The following is a 21,630-nucleotide window of genomic DNA, read 5'->3' on the forward strand; positions in this document are numbered from 1 at the left end:
TATATTAAAATATTCAGCTGCACTCTCACACAAATTATATTGGTTTATTCCTGAATAATTGAATGGTGGTTTTATCCTCGTCCCATCAGATGTACAATTATAATTATCGCTGGAGTCATCTCGCCGGTTCTGTTCACTCTGTTTCCTCCTGTGTGTTTCAGACACTCAGTTTTTCTGTTTGTTTCTCGTTTTTTGTTTGAAACTTTCCCAACACGAGTCAATGATGAAACCTGAACACACACACACACACACTCTCTCTCTGCGGTGTGTTTTGCTGCAGACCCTCTGCTGTCTGGGTCACAGAGCACATCATGAGCCGCATTCACGATTGCTTTAATTGCACCTGTGTCTGTGTGTACAGTGTGTGTGTGTGTGTGTGTGTGTGTGTGTGTGTGTGTGTGTGTGAACAGGTGGGATAGACTGGGGCACGCCATGGGGGTCAGGACCAGCTGTACGCATCACTGATATGATGTGTGTGTGCGCGTGTGTGTGTGTGTCCTCTGTCGTGGGTTTACATGCGACGTGTGTGTGTGTGTGTGTGTGTGTGTGTGTGTGTACACTGAGCTTGATTTTGCACTTTCATGTGTGTACTTCTTTGCTTGTGAGTGTGTATGCGGGTTTGTCCTCTGGTGTGTGTGTGTGTGTGAACAACATGTCTGTCTAACCTGCAGCTGTTGGGCTGTCAGAGCTTCTACCTGGACTCTCATGCCCTGCCCTCAGGGGTGTGTGTGTGTGTGTGTGTGTGTGTGTGTGTGTGTTTTGGAGTATGGGGGCAGTAGGTTTTGCTGAGCCCTGGAGGCACCCATAGGGCGGCCACATCACACACACACACACACACACACACACACACACACACTGGAATTGTGTCAGTGACGGCCTTTGTTCGTGTTCTGCAGCTTCGTTGTTTGATTTGGGTTTAAAAATAGAAAATATGATGAAATTTAAATTAATTCTCTGCTTGTGTGTTCAGCCGGGATCGTTGTATCATAACCAGGTTTTAAAATCAAACAATAATTCCTACGAGCTGGACGAGAATATCCCAGTGAAGCACTGACGTATGAAGGTTTCGTGCCAGAAACAGAGAAACAGAAGATTCAGCGTAAATTAACGTAAAGTTGCAACATAAAGAAACGTTCAGTTTTATATTATCTAATAACGTACGCTGACATTTAATCTGACGATCGAGCTGCACGTTCAGACACTGATGGCAGAAACAAAGCGATTCAGGGTTCAGTTTCCTCGACAAAAGATTTCACTTGAAGCACTGACGGAGGACGGTTTTTGTAAAGTTGCAACATAAAGAAACGTTTGAACTTAAATTAGGAAGTTAAAAACGTTCTTAGCTGACATTTATACTGATGATCCGGTTGCACATTCAGACACTGAGAAGCGATTTGGGGTTCAGTTTCCTCCTCAAAGACTTTGCGACATCGAGCTGGAACTAAAGATTGAACCATCGACCTTCCAATCAATGGACGACCTCCACAAAAGCATGTGAGCTCTGCTTGAACTCATTGATGTCGCAAATCGCAGCTTGTGTTTCAAATTTATTGCGAGCGTTTGTTTTGACTCTGTGATCGGTGTGCCGTGAGGAGCTGATCCCCAAACAGCAGTCGCACATCTTAAAAACTGACTTATTTGTTGCGTGTTCGTGTTCGTTAACTCACTCTCACTGTCCCCGCCCTCGGGGCCGGCGCTCTCACTGAGGCTTGACTCCGCCCTGGTGGTTTCCTGGTGGCGTGATGGACGGCCGACTGCGAGCTCACCTGAGAGAGAGAAGAGATACAAGAAAACAAGAGAGCGACTGTTAATTCACATAAAGGCAAATACAAGATACAGCAGAGAGAGAAAACAATGTTCCACTTTATTCTGTTTGCTTCAGCAGCGGGAGGGAGGGAGGGAGGGAGGGAGGTGGCGATGGATGGCGAGGGAGCGAGTAAAGGAGGGAGACAAACAAGAGAAGGGAGAGAAGAATAAATCAAAACGGCATTATCGGGGCTTAAATGTTGTTTGTCTTTGTTTTCTAATCGGCTTGTTCTTTTTCTTTGAGCCCAAACTGATGAAAAGTTGCAAATTAAAACAACGAGCATCAGGCCGAAAACAATTCTCTCCCCCTCTCCAGCCAGCGCTCTTAATTGGTTCACAACTAATCGCTTTGTAAAGACTTGTGTAGCTATTATACCCCCCCCATACATCTACTGATACACACACACACAAACACACACATCTACATATGCAGTCACGCTCGCAGGCACACATACATGCAGCACATCAACATCTTCACATATGCTTCCGTTTGACGTCCTTTTAATGAATTTATGAGCTAATGAGGAAACTATCACGCATCAGGACGGAAACGCTGCTGCAGGTTTTGGGGCGACATCATTATTGTTTTCAGGGTGAAACTAATTATTAAAAGTCCAACAGATAAAATAAATCAAAAAAAAAAAAATGTATGCAGGGAAATTATCAGTAAACGAGAAAAATACATTCTGAAAGACAACAAATTAAAAAAAAGCACAAGAAAGAATCTTAAAAATACAAAATTGAATCAAACGTGAAATCATTTTGAACATTATTGAGGAATAATCTTCACTCCTGACATCGCTTCACTTCAACTAAAGTCCTTAATTAACTCACATTTCAATAGCAGGAAGAAGAAAGCTGAGTAGTGATCACTGCAGAGATCAAGAAATCTGCACAGGGAGTTCTGAAAGCCCAAAGTTAGCTTCAGGCTAATGCTAATGTTTAGCAGGTTTAATATTTACATTATTTACCATCTTATTATACTAAACACATTATCATACCTCTGCCTCTGTTTTCACAGGATTACACAAAAACTACTGAAGTGATTTCAACATAAATAAGGCTCATTCAGGTGTCGGGCCTTGGCTGAGGTATGCGCTCTACACTGTGGCATTCTAGTTAGTGGTGCAACACAACGGATCACGACACGGCAAAATGTAACAAAGGCCTGTCCTCGCTAAAAACATTGTCCTGGAAACCGTCGGTGAAGTAGCAACTAGTTGGAGGGCCATTTGGCGAGCTAACGTGCAAGCTAGCCAGTAGCATGCTAGCATAAGCAAGCCCAGAAGGATCGCCAAGCTAAGAGGCTTTTTATTTAGTTTAGTACGCCAAGATCTTTGTTAAAAATGTGATGCTGGAGGCTGGGAGAACAATAATGAATGATTAGGTCTGATACTCGCCAACATAAGCAAGGTCACAAGGATACCAGAGCTAACTGACTGTTAGAAAGCTAGCTAGCTCGTTGGCTAACTGTGTTTGCAGGCCTACCATCCAGGCTTTAACCCTAGTCGAGCAGTTTAGCTTAGCTATAAAGCTAAATGCTACGTTTTGCAGTGATGATATGATTCATGTCTCTGTCTCCTTAAAGGTCATCTCCATCACGACAGTTTCCAATCTGAAGTGATTTCAACATAAATCCGGCTCATTCAGGTGTCGGGCCTTGGCTGAGGTATGCACTCTACACTGTGGCATTCTAGTTAGTGGTGCAACACAACGGATCACGACACGGCAAAATGTAACAAAGGCCTGTCCTCACTAAAAACATTGTCCTGGAAACCGTCGGTGAAGTAGCAACTAGTTGAAGGGCCATTTGGCAAGCTAACGTGCAAGCTAGCCAGTAGCATGCTAGCATTAGCAAGCCCAGAAGGATCGCCAAGCTAGTCTTTGTTAAAAATGTTATCCTTGAAGCTGGGAGAACAATAATGAATGATTAGGTCTGATACATGCCAACATAAGCAAGGTCACAAGGCTAGCAGAGCTAACTGACTGTTAGAAAGCTAACTAGCTCGTTGGCTAACGGTGTCTGGAGGCCTACCGTCCAGTCTTAGTCGAGCAGTTAAGCTTAGCTATAAAGCTAAATGCTACGTTTGCAGTGATGATATGATTCATGTCTCCGTCTCCTTAAAGGTCATCTCCATCGCGACAGTTTCCAATCGGTCATAAATTGGTGTCTTAAGCACTCCTGATGAGCTAATCCACTGATTGCAGCAATTCCATTAAAATTAATTGATTTGGGGCAGTGATCCGCTGATATCAGTGTTGTCGTGACTCAGCACTTCACTGTTGGGGGACGTGATGTTGATATACGGAGGAGTTATTTTGATCAACCACCTGAAAATTAATTAATGTGAAAAGAGTTGTATTTATTGCACAAAAGGCCGCGTCGCCCACATTAACATGCGGCGTGTGGAAAAACAACTAGAGGCCACTCCGCACTGGGATCAGAAGTGAAACGAGCTCTTCAGCTGAGCCGCGTTCCCCTTTAAGAGAGCAAAAAGTTGATAAACAGAGGCCGTAGCGAGGCTGCGGAGATGGTAAAAAATGCAGCGCTCATTTGCATAAGGAAATAGAAAACTTATAAAGAGCACAAACACGCTAATTCAGCGATGAAATGAATTGAACGATCACTGCGGGACGGGGGAAAGCTCTTAGCTGATGAATCCTAATGAAATCTGACTGATAGTAATTATGCTGATGTTGTTCTGTGGACCTTAACCTTTTAACTAAAAAACTGAGAAGTCTGCAAATCCCCCCCTTCCATTAACACCTGAGGGAGGAGAGAGGGACGAGGCGGAGGAGGAGGGAGGAGGAGAGAGGGAGGAAAGAGGAGGAGGGATTAAAGGAGTGATAAGAAGAAAGTGGAAAAACATTGGAAAAGAAAAAAAAAACTACGAGAGGAGAGAGATACCTGCAGGAGGAGAGGAAGATAAGAGAAGGAGAGAAGGAACAAGAGGAAATAGGAAAGGAGGTGTAGGAGTTTAGGAGTGATGGGAAATAAAGGAGGACAGGAGAAGAGCGACGAGGAGGAGGATTAGGGAATAAGACGAGGAGGAGAAGGGGATGAGCGTGAGGAGGAGAGGAGGAGGTTACAGATATCAGCACCTCTCACGTCCGTCCGGCCTTAGAAATGGAAATGAGAGAAACGAACGCCGGCCTCATTACATTCATACCCACTGAGGGGCTCGGACTAATACCTGGAGTAGAGAGGTGAAGTGCAGTATCAAGGCCCTGTATAATGTCCTCAGATAGCAGATCGGGCTAATGCGTGGAACACTAACCTGCTTCTCCGCTGCTGTCTTTGCTTCCTGCTGCGAGCCGCTCCGCCCTCTCCTCCTCTTCTCCTCCTGCTTCACCCGCCGAGTATCCACCTCTCCCCGCCGCTCCCCCTCCTCCCTATCTGCCTCTCTCATCGCCGAGCAGTTAATTTTGGGATTAATACGCGTGGCGGTGGCGGCTGGCTCTTTTGAGGGATTTGTAGCGGAGCTGCAGACACTTATCTTGGTCATTACGGCGCCCATATTGGATTCAAGCGTTTTAGTATCTGCCAAACATTCGGCTGCGGAGGAGTCTATCGGGGCGACACGCGCCCGGGGATTAAGATAAGGAGGCCCCTCATTACGACTCCTCTCCTCCTGCGGCGCGCTGACACTCGCAGCGGCCGCGACTTCTCCTCCAGCGACATCACAGAGGAGGTACGGGTCCTCACCTCGCCTCTCTTCCTCGGCGCCAGAGGACACGGGAGGAGGAGAGGATGGGTTGTCATCTCCTGGTTTGGATCCGGGCCCCTGGAGAGAGGCGGGGACGCTGTTTGAGGGCGAGGAGGTGGAGAATGAGCTGTAACGAGGCTCCAGGAAAGGAGAGAAGGAGCTCTGTGTTTCCTCTGTGGCGACAGATCCTTGGAAGTACAGCTGATCCGGCGTCGAGGCCGACAGGTAGCTCAGACTGTCACCTGGTCCGGGACTCGGCCCCTCTTGAGACAAAGACTGAAGGCTATCATTGGGTTTTGAACCAGGCAGGTAAGCTAGACTGTTCAGTTCATAGTCAGGGTCCAGAGAGGACAAATTCTCCATGTTTTCCTTCAGCGTGAACCGCTGTGGTCTCTTGGTAAGCGCCATGCTGTAGCAGAGAGGCGGGCCCAGGTAAACCTCCTCGGTACAGGCTGCAAACAGGGTCACCTCATCCCTGATGTCTGGACTGGGAGGCAGGGACAGCGAGGGGCTCGTCTGCTCCTCAGTGTTCCCGTTAGTTTCAGGCTTCAAATCGAGAGCGCAGATGTTGTTGGTGGAGCGTTTGGAAGACGGAGGCGAGCTGGAGGGTGATATTTTCTGTCTGGTGCTCGTGAACAGCTCAGGACTCGGGCTGTGGAGGCCTTGTGTCGGCGAGACGTAGGACGGGATGCTGTAGGGAACCGGAGTGGTGCTTTTATCCTCGGAGCACTGGCTGACCTCGCCACAGTCGCTGTCATGGGAGGACAGCGACAGGTAGGAGTAGAAGTCTCCCTTGCGGAGGTGGAGAGGTCGGTGGGAGTGTTCGAGGACCTGATGGGAAGAGGAAGGAGAAAGTTTGTAAAGATTTGGAAACTCCTGTGTCATGCTTCAATCTTGGACTTTGGATTATTTACATTTAGACTGCGTGTTTAACCTTGCAATACAAAACTTTTTAGCTTTAAATTATTATTCTGCAGTAAGTATTGATCGTGCAATCGCTGTAGGGAAAGGACACCATCTACGTATAAATTGGTTCCCTATAAACTTTGCTTTCACTGAGATATTAAGTGAAAAAAACAGTGGCGCATCAAAACAGGAAGTGGATTTGTTTTCCCTCGTCACCATCCCGGGTTAACTCTTACTCTCGAGGCAAAGAAGCTAAAGAAGGAGGGTGATAGAAACCGAGATGGACGGGCATCCACTCGATGGAGACGCTCCGGTGTTGCGTCAAAGTCTGTTCCCGTGTTGATAAGTGTTTCCTCTCACCACCAGCGTTCTCTCTATTTGATCAATAAGTCACAAAATCTTCCTACTTATCAATACAACAGCACTCAGACCAGCGTTTCTAGATCAAACTGGGATTCTCACGGTTGATTTTGACAGCCGGATATCAGTAACACCACGAGGGTGAAGAGGAAGTTGAAACGTCGTCTATTCCCGCTTCAAGTAATATTCACATTTTCAGAAAACCAAACAGAATCACCAAAACATTCCAAGTGAAACATCAAGTTTCATCAGGCATATTAAAATCTCTCCGTATTTATATTTTCCACCTTTACGAGAAGGAGGAAAGTTTTCTGCCTGATTTCTTTTTGCTTCTCAGAAAACAAAACGACGAGACTGAAAGCTGATTAGCTTTTAGATTACTTCACTCGCTAAAGATACCGAAGAAAGAAATTCTTCATTACATCCCGAAAGTTATGATCTGTGATGCGATTTATTGAATTACTCCAACTCAGTGAACAAATTAACTCGGATAACTTTTTGCTACTTTTTGTATTCGTTTGTCGTCGAAATGTACAGAATGCAGGAGGTCAAACGAGACTCTGAATGTTGCATCTCCAATATCCAATAATTTAATTCATGAATTAAGATCATCTGCAGCCAAACTGAACTGTTATTTTAATTTCTGTTTAATTTGGTTTTTGCGTTTGCTATAAAACAATTTGCATGTGTTTTATTTGTAATGGGATCCGTAATTGGCTGGTTGATGTACCGTTAGAGACTGTACCTTGTCCCTGATCTGGGCCAGTGATGCAGGACTCTGGTCTGACATGGATCCACTGGTATCCGCCTGGTTCGGTTCTTCCGGCTGACTCTCTTTGCTCTTCAGCGCCAATGAGGTCATGTCGATAATCTCCATCACAAAGTCGTGCACGTTCTCCTTCTTGCCCTCCTCTAAGCTGCATGGACGGAGGGAGGAGGGGGAAGGGAGGTGGTTGCAGCAGGAGGAGTGAGAGTTGTGTCGTTTCCTGGGAGGCAGCGACGACTCTTTGTCTCTCACTTCCCTTTTTGTCTCCTCCGTCACAAAAGAAGAGAACTTGAACTTCTCCTGACTGGTGATGGCCTTCCGTCCCCCGGCTGCCGGCCTGCTGTTCTGCAAGGCATCGTGGGATCTGCAGTCCTCAACCGGCGAGAGGGAAGGAGGCGAGGGGACGGAGGAGCTGTGACAGGGCAACTCCCCTCTCAGCTGTCCCACCAATGAGGAAGCCCGTTTGGACAGGAAGGGGAGGAGCTCACAGGACGGTGATGAACAGATCTGCTTTGGGGAGTTTGATTCCATTTTCACGATTAAGTCACTCACATCGTGAACCGACTCTCCTGTTTTGGTGAAGGCGTAATTCTCCCTCAGCGACTCTCCTTTCTTTGTGAACACACTCGACTCCTCTCGGAGGAGTTCGTCGTCCTCGTCTTTGCCTCTCAAACAGCTCTGGTCAACGTTTCCGTTCTCCACGTCGTCCACAAACTGGCTGATGTAGCTTCTTGTTACGTTCCTCCGGTTCTCCTCCTCTTCTTGATGTTCTGTATTGTCTGTTTTGTTGTTGCCACCGTTGGTGTTGTTTTCGATTAATTTTGCAGTTGTGCGGTTTAGGAAAGAGTGCTGCTCGTTGTTCTGAGAGGAAGAGGAGAAGCTAGAGGAGAGGTTGGTTCCACACTGCAGCTCGTCTCGGAGGCCAACCTCTGTTTTAGAGGAGGAAGACGACGTTCGAGGAGATCGAATCCAAGTCTGCAGCTCCCTCTTCATGTACTCCAGCCCCAGGACGTAAGACCCCTCCATCTCCTCTTCATCGTCATCATCGTTTCCAGAGGATGCACCGCTCAACCTCTCCTCCTCTTCATCCTCTCCCTCACGAACACCGAGCTCCTCCTCAGTGAGCGTGAGCGTTGAGGACGACAGAAGGTCGCTGTCGTCCTCGTCTTCATCCGTGCACGCTGACGTACAAGAAACATTCACCACCAGGCTCAAACTCGCCGCATCTGCTTCGTCCATCCCCTGCCCTCCTCGGCTGTTTCCATGGCAGCGTTTCCTGCAAGAGCTTGAGTTGGCGTTGGATCCGACGGCGGGATCCAGGAGGTGGTGGCGCTGATTCCTAAGCATAGCGAAATCTTCAGACCCCAGAGACGAGTCCTCAGTGCTGCTCAGCTCCGTTAGCGAGGCTGTTGCTGAGCTCTCATTGATCAGAGATGGCGGTCCCTTCCGTGAACAGCCTTGAATCCCGGACAGGGGGGCGTGTCGACCACCGAGAGAGGGCGAGGCGGGGAGTCGGCTCAGCTGTGGTGAGCTGCTCAGAAGCGTCATGTCAGAAACACTGCGGGTCATCTTTGCCGCCAGAGGACTCTGGATGTTCTCCAGACGTTTCAGGAGATCAAGAGTTCTGCGGCTCAGCTCCCCGGAGGACGGTTCTCCTTGTGGACTTTCTTTGTTCTTCGGTTCTCCTGGTTCACCTCCATCCATCTCTCTGCTCTGCCCCAGGTCCAGCTCCCCCAGGCTGGCCAGGCTGCCTCCAGTATCAGCGCTACGACACGGAACCAGGCAGCTCTCCAGAGAGGCGCTACGATGCAGCAGGTCTTTGGAGGGAAACAACTCCACACCCAAAGCCAGGAGGGACTCCAAAGAGGAGCCCTGAGATATAACTGGACTTGTCGCCCGGCGGCTGACAGCAGGAGGAGTCTCCAAACCGCTGAACTGATCAGCTTTGAACTCTGTGATGCCACTGCGGGACATGAACGCCTTGGACGAGTCTACACCGAGTCCGCCTACCTCGAAGTCAGAGTCGGAGTCAGCGGGTGTCAGGATTCCAAGACCGTTGATGAGGATCTCAACTGCTTCCCCTCCTCCCCTCCTGTGCCTCCTCTTCTTCTCCTCCTCCCTGTTCCTTCTCATTTCATCCCTCCTCCATCCTTTCTCCTTCATATACTCTTCTTTCTTGGTCCTTCTTTGGTTGCACTTGCTGACATTGTCTTTGCACAGACGACTTCCATCGACATCTTCATCCTTCCTGTGCTCGTTTTTCTCCTCGTCTTCTTCCCTTCGATCCTCGTCCTCTCCCGGGGTTTCAGAGTTTATTGTCTCCATGTCTCCTGTATCACTAACGATCCCGCTCTCGCTCTCGGACCTTCGGCTGCTCCCTGACAGTCCACTTCGTCTGCCGCCTTCCTTCTCACTCTCATCCCGATATCCAACGATTCTGTCTCCTCCCAGAAGGTCCGGAAGGGATTCGATGGAGGAGAACGAGGAGTCCTTGCTCAGGCTCTTCAGCAGGAGGTGCTGTTTCCGTTTTCCTGATTTGTTTTTGTGCAGCGAGGAGGAAGTGTGCGGAAACTGTGGCTGTCGGTATAACTCGACAGTATGGAGGCTGTACACCTGGTAGATGTTGTTGTTGTTACGGGGAGGAGGTTGGGACGGAACCTCTGATGTGTATCCACCTCTCATACCGGACACGTTACAGTCCGGTCGGTTCCCATTGGACAGAACGCCGTCCAAAGGCAGATTTGGCTCTGCGGGGAGGTTGTGCGTGAAGTCGGGTTCTGGTTCTTCTTGCGGCTCTGGTTCTGTGATTGTCATATCTGTTTCATCCCATTCCCACGAGTCATCCGGCTGTGGCGCCGCCATTGGACCAGGTGGTACCGGGCTGATCTGATGGAGGTCTACTAAACCTGGTTCCAGAAAGTTCCCAGGAACCTGCAGACAAAAGGAAACAAGAAAGAAAGTTTGAATTGTTTAGAAATAATAAAGACGAATCCCTAAAACATAAACCATCAAACCACAACATCCTTCTGCAGGTCGGATCTCATTATGCTTAACTCCGTCAACAGCACGTCGAAGAAATGGTTCAACACTTCTCTCATCCTGTGCATTTAGTATGAAGGTTGAGTTAGCTAAGTTTAGCATAGCGACTAGAATCAGGGGACACTGTGAGCCTGGATCTGTTCGGCACCTCAACTTAACTTGTTTGTTTTTTTTATCTGTACACAAACCAACAAATCCAGACATCTTCTCAGTACTTCTGATCGATGTTTACAGCAGTTGTACACTCATGATCTAAGGACCACAAGGTCCACTTGGCATGAACTACAACCAGAACATCTGGGAAATGTCATACAGTTACTGGCTGGTACTACATTTAAAACTTATGTTGGGGGGAAAACCCTTTTCCTGTCAGACTTGGCAACCTTACTGTGACAACACGACTACAGGAGGCTGCACACTGTCGCTGCATCAGGCGGCTGTGAGAAGGAATATTTTTGAAGTTTGGACGGCGCCAGGCAAGCTGTTTTTCCAGTTTCCAGTATTTATGCTAATCTACGCTAATTGCCTCCAAGCTCCAGCTCTGCACTTAACATACAGACACGAGACTGATCGTCTCATCCCACTCTCACAACCAAACGCTGATCTCATGTCGAGGTAGTTTCTAACCGTCTTTAAGAGGATGAAGAGTTTCCTCAAACGACGTACCAAAAGAGTCCTAACATCTCAAAATATCTTGAAAAGAAAAACTAAAATACATCACTTTCCTCTGTCAGATATTCTGATTTTGGTTTCTGTTAATTAGTGTTGATCAAATCCTTCTTCCACAACTTCATTCCTTAAAATTAAATCGTATCGGCACTTAATGCTCTGATGAAAACTGCATCTTAACAAGTCATTTGAGAAATTATTGAGTCCTAAATCAATACGTTTAAAAAACACTCCTTGAAGAAAGTGTCATCTTCCTGATACTGGAGGGAGAAATCTGTCTAATTACGTCTCATTTCATGTTACATTTCATGTAATCTTAAGGAAATATGTGTAACAGGGCTTAATGGCTTCATTTCCTCTTCTGCAGAACGCCGAACGTGACGCCAAACTGCCCGTTCAGACAGAAGCTGAAAACAGGATTGCTCTCTATTATCATTTAAAGTGCATGCAATGTTTTATTTTGCGCTATCAAACACAGGCGCGAGTAAAGATTATGTTTTTCTCAGATGCTGTGTATCTTGTTTTGGCACCGAACTCTTTAAAAGAAGACATGTTAGGGAAAAATCCCTCTGCGAGCGCCGTCTCCGACTCGGGCCTCCGTTTGAAAAGAGACACACTGACACCCGACTCTGACAAAACACGTTCTGTGATCATTTAAAAAAAAGAGTAAAATCAGCCCACCCCAAAAGCAATTGCTCATAAATCTCAACACAAATTATTCCGCTCTGGAACAAAGCGATGAATTATTCAAAAACGACTTCTGAGAGAAAAGAGCACGGAGCTGAAAACCCCAAAGTAAATACGTAATCAAAAGCCTTCAGAAAGCTCGGCTGTCTAAAAATATGCTTAGACACAGGAATTCTTCCCTTCCACAGACATAATTATACAAATTGCTCCGCGTCTCGTTAACAAGAGAGGGGGGTAATTCGTATTAGCCATTCATAGCCTATTAATCTAATAAACTAGTTGGCTGTGCGTGTGTGTGTCTGAGAGTGTGTGTGTGGGTCTGTGTAATGAATTTCTATTAGATTTGTGTTTATTCCCCTTGTGCTGATAAGGGAGATGGGGGGTAATGACTGAACTGGGTTTTTGCCGCTGCAGACGCATTCAAAAACACATTCAGCGCTGAGGGGAGAGGCTATCAATCAGCCTAATCCAATCAAATCGAGTATTTGATGACCCACGAAAACCTTGTGTATAATTTATATCTGTAATTTATCTCATTTCTGTAATTTTGCAACAGTTTACAGCTGAATTGCGGGTGTTTTTATGACCCCGGACACAGGAGGGAGGTGACTCCTGGCGGCCGCAGCGGTTTCAGAAACACATTTTTTAAAAAGCAGGGAATAACTCTAAAGTGCTGCTGGTCACCTGCCAAAGAGGCAGAACTGGCACGCTGGCAGACACATTTAACCAGTCCAACAGCGGTGATAATTTCCCACCCAGACTCCAACAACATGCCAGGGTGTTTCTCTGTAAACTGCCAGTCCAGATGTTCCCGAAGCCGAGAGTTTGTGCAGCATTTAGTGGCTCTGAATCTCAAATTTTACAGAATATTATAGTTAAAAACAAGTAGTCTCATCTGATTTGTTACATCTGACGTCCAAGATGCTTGTTTTATTCATCTGCTGCTCAAATATTTGCACAATGACATCAAGATTTGTAATGAAAACTGTTTTAAATGCTTGTTCAAACTAAACCTGAAGCTAATTCATTGATTGCAGGATGTTTGACTTTATAAACCTTCAGAGGAAACAAAGAAACTGGAGGAAACTAACAGCAGTGAGTTTCTGTTGAGTTGTTTTGGGATCAGTCCAGCTGTGATACGGACAGTCGGTGTGTTTTTTGAGTTACCTTCATCTTAAATCTGACAAAAAACTGTCCATTTGTGTTTAAATAAGACTCATATTCAAATCCAGTCAGGAGATGTCGGAAAAATCAACTTTAAATGCACGTGAGAGTGAATAAGCTCCAAACAAAAGGAGGTAAAAAGCATCAGGGTGACATGAAAACATTCAACAATCAACATTCAGCAAAGAAATGTCTTTATTCTCTGCTTGCACAAATGTATGATGATCTTAAAGTGGTTTCTAATCCTTTAAGGTTCAATATGACGTTGGTACAACAGATAGAAGTTACGTGGAGAAGGTAGTAACTCCTTATACGTTGTTGTTCCAAAATTAATTGTGCCAAAGTCTGCACGATGTGTACGTGCTAACAGAGACGTAGCATGTTGCTAGCTGGCTAACATCCGTACAGTTTGTTTTACACAGTTGGTTGATTTATTCTCAGAGCCTGAGGCCGTCGGTGGAGGAGAGATCGTGCAGACATTAAAATCAAAAGGGTTCATCCTCTGGGGAGCTCGAGTGGATTCAGTAATCTACATTTTACTTTTTACTTTTGTCCAAAGCGACTTAGAGTAATTCATACATTCACACACTGATCAGGAGCAATTTGGGGTTCAGTATCTTTCTCAAGGACACCTCGACATGCAGACCAGGGGAATCGAACCAGCGACCTTCTGATCACCTCTACCTCCTGAGCCACAGCCGCTGATGAGAAACAGGCTGAAATAAACTGTGATCACGCTCATAAACATGATGATGGTGTTTGCAGCAGCTCCTGCAGATACTCAGCTGCTGACAGTGTGTGTGTGTGTGTGTGTGTGTGTGTGTGTGTGTGTGTGTGTGTGTGTGTGTGTGCATGTGTGTGTGTGTGTGTGTGTGCGTGTGTGTGTGTGTGCATGCGAGGGACCTGTGCAGGTTTTTTTTGGGGGGTGAAAGCTGGAAACTTTTTTCCCATTAGCTCTGGTTTGACTGCTCCCATTTGTTAGCATAGCATCTGCTGGAAGGCCCAAGGAGAGCGCAGCTATCTAGCAGCGTCTGGGTGATTATTCATGTGCCTGCGCTCCTCCAGGAGCTGCTGCTGCTGCTCCGGTCTCTGCTGGCTCGCTGCTGTACCGCTTGTCAAAGTGCTGAGGGAGCCCGGCGTCACCGGTCTGATTCAAAATGAATAGAAGCGCGCAGATAAATCACCTCTCCATGCAGAGTGGAGGAGCCGACAGGCTGCTTTGAATGTAATTGCAAACGGTGAATGAAAACCTCCATATGTTGCTCATAACGTCGCTCTAAAACACATTTCATAATCGCCAAGAAAGCGTTCTAAAATATAATTTCCATATATTACGTCGGACTAGCAGGTATACTTAGTGAGACCTCATCCTCACGACACCCCGAAGCTTTAATTTAGACTCATTTACGTCCAATAAAGGATGAAAGAGGATCCGTCTCCTGCCGTCTGAACAACAGGACGCAAAGACGAACGCACCGAGCAGAGAGAAGAATATACATCATTCTGTAACGAACTCCGACAGACGTTCTACTGTCAGCCTGAGACGATCAAGAGGTCACTTTAAGATGAGATGTTTGATAATCGAACAGGTTTGATCTCATCGGTTCGATTCGTCTGTCCAACAAACAAACGTCTTTATACGATCCTGTTAAATTAATCTGGAATCTTCTGATCATCAGCAGATGAATCTAAGGCTTCGATTGATTTCACGCTCACGTCTCTGTGTTAAATATCAGCTGACAGTCAGAAGAAGGTTAGCTTTATGCTAACTACTTCCCCCTGTTCCCTGTCTTTTTGCTAAGCTAAGCTAACTGATGATAATACTATTGTTACTTTCTGCAAAAAAGCAAATTATAATATTTTTTCTTTTCTTCTTCATTCTGCAGTAAATGTGGAGTATTTCAGTTTATGTGATGATTATAAAATAATCTCTTTTTTTTTATTTTTCATCCCACCAATAATAATCTAAAAGGTTTTAAAATAGAAGATATCAAACAATCAACTAATCGATCAATCGAAGGATCGTCTGAGCTGCAAAAGAGACGGAATAACAATCCTGTAAGAGTCTTCATGTAAACACCTGAGTCCACCGCTGCTGCTGTCTGTTAGACTGTATCAGATTAATGTGAGCCTGTAAACTCAGCTCCATCACACACACACACACCACACGACACACCCACACACACACACACACACACACACCAGAGAGACAGGAGAGGACAATCGTTTTATCACCCGAGCAGAAGTGTTCATTTTAAGCTAAACCACCCAGATATATGCCTCTCCAGTCCCCCCTCCATCGTCTCTCTCTCTCCCATCTCCCTCTCTCTCGTCTCCCTCTCTCTCTCTCCTCCCTCTCTCCCCCCTCTATCTCTCCCCCTCTCTCTCTCGTCTCCCCCTCTCCCCCTCTCTCTCTCTCTCTCCCTCACCCCGCTGCTCGCTCTCCCTCTTTCTCTCGCTCTCTCTTTATTCCTCTCCCATCCCCAGGAGAAGTGAAATTACTCTCCAGCCAGGCAGCGAGGTCAAAGTGTCTGGCCTCTGTTATTTGTCTTCTCCTCCTCTACAATATATATGTGTGTGTGTGTGTGTGTGTGTGTGCGTGTGTGTGTGTGTGTGTGTGTGTGTGTGTTATGTGTGTGAAAGTGTGAGCGAGGCGGAGAGAGAGAGGGAGTCCGACCCGAGCAGCACATGTTCAGCAGAATTAAGCTGATTCTTGCTAATTTCCAACATTCATCACGGAGCCGACGCGTTCTGAACGACTCGTCCACTTCAGAGAGCGTTTGATGGCTTCTGATTACATTTTACTCAGGTCAATGCAACTTTATTTCTCCCTGTAAAGGTAAGTGCATCAACACACACACACAAACACACACACACAGATGCTAAACAATGAGACAACAACACAATCAATCTTTGCCTCTGAATCTCAGCGCGGAAAAAAACGACTACTTAAAACTGCAAAGATATCAGTTCCATCTGATCTACGTCTTCTTTTATACAGTCGGATCCGACCACCTGTTTTATGCATCTTCAGTTTACTGTGTGTGCATAAAAAACACAAAGTGCAACCAAAGAATTGTGCAGAAAAATGTCATGGCTCGACAAAACAGTGACGTCGTTCAGACCTTCTAAAAATATATCTAACTGCAAGAACATCCTTATTTCAATGATGTTGGATTGTAAAACATTTCAATAAGCGCTGATAATTTAATTTAATGATCACACGGTACACGTGCATCAACCTCCACATGTTGTATGTTTCCTAAAATATTCAAACCCAGCGAAACTGACAGTTAATTCGAGGTTACGATGCATTTCATAATCTTCCCCGTCGTTTAACTTCAGCAGGAACATCAGTTGGTACGAGGAGGGAAGTCTGCGAATGAGATTTAACAGCAAAGACAACAACTCCCATGATGCAACACGGCTTTACAACATCAAAATGTGTTTTATTGTTTACGTAGTTCTGATTGAGAGACGACTGGTGGCAGAAATGAAGCACCAAGGAGCTGAAAAGAGACATTTTTCATCTGAAGTCAAACATAAAACTGAGGTTGTGAGATGTCGTCTCGTTTTAAGCTTTACATTTAAAAACATTCTTCTTCTTCTACACCTCCGTTCCCTCCTCTCTTCTCTACCTCCCTCCTTCCTTCCTTCTCCTCCCTCCTGAGCTCTTAACACATCGCTATCCGTCAATTAATTGCCGGCAATCAATAAACTCTCCCAGTGTGTGTGTGTGCTCTACATGTATATATGTATCTACATAAGTGTGACTGTGTGTGTGTGTGTGTGTGTGTGTGTGTGTGTGTGCAGAACCCTTCCCCTCGTATTCAAATGCACGTTTCCATCAGAACGTCTCTCCAGAACCATATTCATCACTATTAGAAATCCATAACAGCTCCATTCTGCTGCAGCTCTCCGCCGTCGCGTTACATCAGCTGAACAAAGCGCCCCGCTCTCTCTCTCTCTCGCTCTCTCTCGCTCTCTCTCGCTCTCTCTCTCTCTCTGAACCTCGTCCGGCCCGATCAGGCCCGATCAGGCCCGATCCGGCCCGGCTCAGGACGGCCCCCCCCGTGAGCGATATTTCTCTGAACACCCGCCGCGTTCGGTACTTCACGCGAGCTGTCATCCTGTGATCAGCGAGCGAGTCGTACCTGAGACGTGGAACCAGAGTCGGCTCGCTGGCTGAAGATTTCTAATAAGACAAACCGTTCGGCGGCGCCGCCGTCATGGCGGCAGACACGCGTGGTGTCGTGATATGCAAACTGTCAAAGTGTTGAAATCTCATTTGCCAGGTTTCTTTTGTTTGTGGAGGAGGTGGCAGAGACAGCATTGTTTCTGTGACACTGATCGCACTCGAGAACTAACAGATTAGATTTTATCAACTGGCTGCTCGTCGACCGTTTGACTGATTCAGAGCGGAGTCGACGTCCGTAGGCTGCAAAAAGCCCAAATAGGCACCGATGGTTCTGATCTGATAGGAGCAGAGTATCAGGACGGTGACGACAGATTGTTCCATAGACCCGGAGATATCTTCATCTTGATATTCATGGTCCCGCCCAAGACTGAGGAAGAACCAATGTGGCACGAAAGAGGCGACTGCAAAATGATTGACACAGTTTTTTTTATCAGAATTTGATCCATTCAGTCCAGTAACATCCAGAGAATTTAGAGAAATTGATGAATGATTGACTGAAGTTTTTCTTAAAGTTTAACTGGGAATCAAAGCTTGTAATTTTCAAGTTAGGAGCCAAGTGCTCAGTATCAATGTGAAGCTTCAGTCTGATCAAGTTTTCGGGATTTAAATAATTAGCACGTAAACATGGATGTCATCGGTATAGAAATAATACGTGTCACTGCACGACAATGAGAGATAAACCTTACAGCGAGCGTGTAGTGGACGAAGAAGACGGATCAGAGAACTGACACATGAGGAACTCCACCGGACAGAAAGGCTCAGTTGAATCATCACAAAGTGGGAAGTAGTTAAACTTTTAAGAAGATGCAACGACTCATTGATCATCGATTGCGTGACAAACACAACCTCCTGCCTCTCGAGTGCATCGTGCAGCTCGCCGTATAAACACGACCTCAAACAAAAACGCTGCTTTAATAAGAATTAATTTTGCTGCCTTCGCCGCCCAGTTTTATCAGGGGAACAAATAAAAAAGCGGCAGGACCAGTTAATACTCGTATCACCACGACTCAGGTTTGAGAAGATTGCTCCGTAACGAAATCATCGCAGCTTCAATCGCAGCACCATCTGTCTTTCACGCTGCATCTTAGCATCAAATCAAGCTCCGACATGCTCGCCGAGTGTAACAGAGCGTCAGCTGACTGCCTGCAGTGTCGGATGAAGGATGGAAAGTGTAAATGTCAGAGCGCTCTAACCTGCTGCTCTCCCAGCTCTCGCTTCAGTCTGTTCTGCCACTGCAGCGCCTGCATCACGATCGCCTCCCACCTCCTCTCCAGGTTGATTGACAGCAGCTGCAGGGCCTCCCAGTGCTGCTCCGCCTCTGGGCCCACCTCCGCCATGGGGCCCGTCTGCGTCCCAGAGGTGGGGATTGGAGAAACAGTTTTTGTCAGAATCATAAAGGCTATTATGATGCAAATCATATGATTAAATTCACAATTTAAAGACTGAACAACGACATAATTCCTCTCTCAAGGTTAAGCTGATTTATGAGGGTTTTCTCACTGATTCTCTCGGGTTTCATGAAAGGAAAGAAACCGAAACAAACTCAGAAATGGAGCTAATTTCAAACATTTCTTGCAGAAAATCTAGTAAAAATCAAAACAATCAAAGAAACTGACGGGATGGTCGCGGTCTTTGGTTTCGTCGGGTCGATTGTGATGTGATCAGATCTGTGATTGTGTTTCAAACCCACCTGATTCTGCTGGAGCAGCTTCTGGCAGAGTTTCAGAACAGAAGAAACTCCTCTGCGCCGAGCTCGCACCTCCGAGCACAGAGACTGTGAGTGACATGAAAGAAGGAAAAAAACAGAGGAAAGACGGAAACATTCAGTTAATATTCCAGTTTTTATCACACAAACATTCACATGATCCTGCTGGTTTTAAATCCATGAAACATCTTCTGTTCGCTGAGCACCTGGTAGCACAAACAGATCTTTACTGTATGATTGTATTAAACAGAAATAGCTGAATTTGATGTTTAGCATAAGTAGTAAAAGACTCCTGCAGAAACTCAAACTGCAACAATGGAAATCAATCAGAAAATGTGACGGCGAGGTAAAAAACCTCTCAGGTGGGAGCGAAGCAGTCGGACCTGCAGGAAGAAACCTCCAGGTTAGATTCACCTGCACTTGTACTTCCTGCTTCAGTTTTTTCCTTTTGCTTTTATCATAATTATATATTCATCAAAGCACCACATGAGTGAGGACGCTGTCGGCTCTTTATGTTCTCCTCATTCCAGTAAATTGTCGATTTGTGTCGGAGCATCGTGATATTGTGGTTTCTCAACTTAGGAACAGTTTTGTCTTTTAAAATTCAGGATTGGAAATTCAGGTTTTGTTTGGTTTAACTCGATAAAGTCCTGGACGCAGATCCACTGTTGTCTCTGGTGTTCTCACAGACAACAAGAAATATTATAAAAGAAAGCATAAAGGTAGAAAGCATTACTGGTTTTATGTTTTTAATCTTTTCTGTGCAGTCAGGAATTATTACTCTAAATAAAGTCACAGATCATCTGCGTAGATGTTGACTTGTCACGGTCAGAACATTTGTTGGGCGTCAAGGAAACAGAAGGAAGACACGAACAAGGTTTCCTGGATTTGTCTTTATAAAAAAACAGGTTCTAAAGAGATTACACATCTTTTTAAAATCATTATCAGTATTATGGTTTCAGTTTGGTCAGCTTTGGACAGAAAAGTCTTTCCTCTTAGCGTTTATTTCAGTTTTATGCACTGATCTGAACTCTGAACATTTCCGGTGCACCTCTAAATAAAGTCACAGATCGTCTGCGTAAACGTTGACTTGTTCCCGTCTGAACATCTGACTGCTCTGTGTTCACAGATCTCAGCCGTTAATTTTAGAGAACACAATCTAACGTTATCCACAGAAACGAGACCTCAGTTTAGCAAGAACAAACAAGAGCCGAATTTGCTCTCATTTAGTTTCTTTTAGTTCAGCGCTGTTAAATTCAGGTCATTCACAAACAATTCATTAGCATAAAGTCAAATTCAGCTCACAGATCCTTGATCAGCAGTAACAGTGCATAAAATAAATGACAACAGCCAATATTCCCCCCGTCCGTCCGCCTCGCTCGCTGCTGCTGTCTAATAAATGCAAAAACCAGGAAAAAACAGAAACACAAGGATTGGCAGTGCCTATTATAAATCACTATATGCTGATGAGTTTCCACACGCAAAGGTCAGTGAGTGTGTGTGTGTTTGCATGTTTGAATGTTTACTCATGCAGGCGTGTGCACAAGTGGGTGTGTGTGCAAACATATGCATGTATTTCTGAGTGTGTGTGTGTGTGTGACAGAGAATAGAGAGGACAGCCTTACTCCTCTGCAGCAGCGACCAAACACGTCCAAGCCCCAAACTATTTATGCTAATCCTGCCCGCTCGCTGAAAAGCACTTCCTTTACATTTTCTTTACATTTTTCCAATAAATATTAAACACTATTACAATGAAATGGGATTCTCTTACTCTCTCTCTCTTTCTCTGCACACACACACACACACACACACACACACACACTCTCTGCTTCTTCCTCGCGCACCCTCAACTCTTCTTCTCCCGTCTTTCATCTCCTCTTTCTCGCTCTCCTCAGTTTAGCATATTTGTGGCTCGCCTGGTTGTCTAAACAGGAGATGGGGATGCAGAATACAGCAGACAGGATCAAGAGGACAAGCCCGGTGTGTGTGTCTGTGTGTGTGTGTGTGTGTGTGTGTTTGCGAGGTTGCAGATAAATTTATTCCGAGCAGGAGGTGTGTATTACGTTGAAGGTGGAGGCTCTAAACAACAACAAAACGACTGAGTGATACTCGCTCTGCGCCAAATAACTGCAGCAGACAGCGCGGAGCGAGCACGGGAAGATGAATTAAACTAGATTGAGGCTGGAACAATAATTCAGCATGTTAGAGTCAGAGAGCGACGGTCATAACTCTGAAATCTGCTCCACAAAGTCGGCTTCAACAACAGGAAGTCCAACACACCGACACAGAGATCTGTACGATTAATAAGAGCTGATCAAGTTCCTCACATCAGCCTTCGAGTGCTGGAGACGAGTCTGATGTCGGATTGATTTCATCCACTCGGTAATTGCACAACTTTGACATCACAGTCAGCAAACATGACAATAAATGATAGCAGCTTAACAGGCTGTCAGACGGAACTGATTCGCTTCAATATCTAATCAATACAGCTGTCTACACGGGCAGCGTAATGGCTCACACAGCACCCACACTCCTCACGTGTGACTGCGAAACAAAGTGCAGCTTCGGAGGCGAGATTAAAGAATGATCATCATCGTATGCAAGAGCCAGGAAAAAGGATGAG

The 21,630-nt window shown here is 45.8% G+C and overlaps 1 protein-coding gene across 1 annotated transcript in view; it reads right to left on the reverse strand.

The window, feature by feature from the left end:
- akap6 (A kinase (PRKA) anchor protein 6) overlaps nt 1-21,630 on the reverse strand; it is a 154,280-nt gene that overhangs the window by 4,743 nt on the left and 127,907 nt on the right. The window contains exons 14-18 of the mRNA XM_030391783.1: nt 18,993-19,076; nt 18,496-18,648; nt 7,525-10,476; nt 5,085-6,344; nt 1,668-1,766 (exon numbers count right to left, since the gene is read on the reverse strand). Coding sequence (XP_030247643.1) covers nt 1,668-1,766; nt 5,085-6,344; nt 7,525-10,476; nt 18,496-18,648; nt 18,993-19,076 — 4,548 coding nt within the window. The remainder of the gene's footprint in view (nt 1-1,667; nt 1,767-5,084; nt 6,345-7,524; nt 10,477-18,495; nt 18,649-18,992; nt 19,077-21,630) is intronic.

Source organism: Sparus aurata, chromosome 16 (assembly GCF_900880675.1).
Source record: "Sparus aurata chromosome 16, fSpaAur1.1, whole genome shotgun sequence".
In the NCBI taxonomy this organism is placed as follows: domain Eukaryota; kingdom Metazoa; phylum Chordata; class Actinopteri; order Spariformes; family Sparidae; genus Sparus; species Sparus aurata.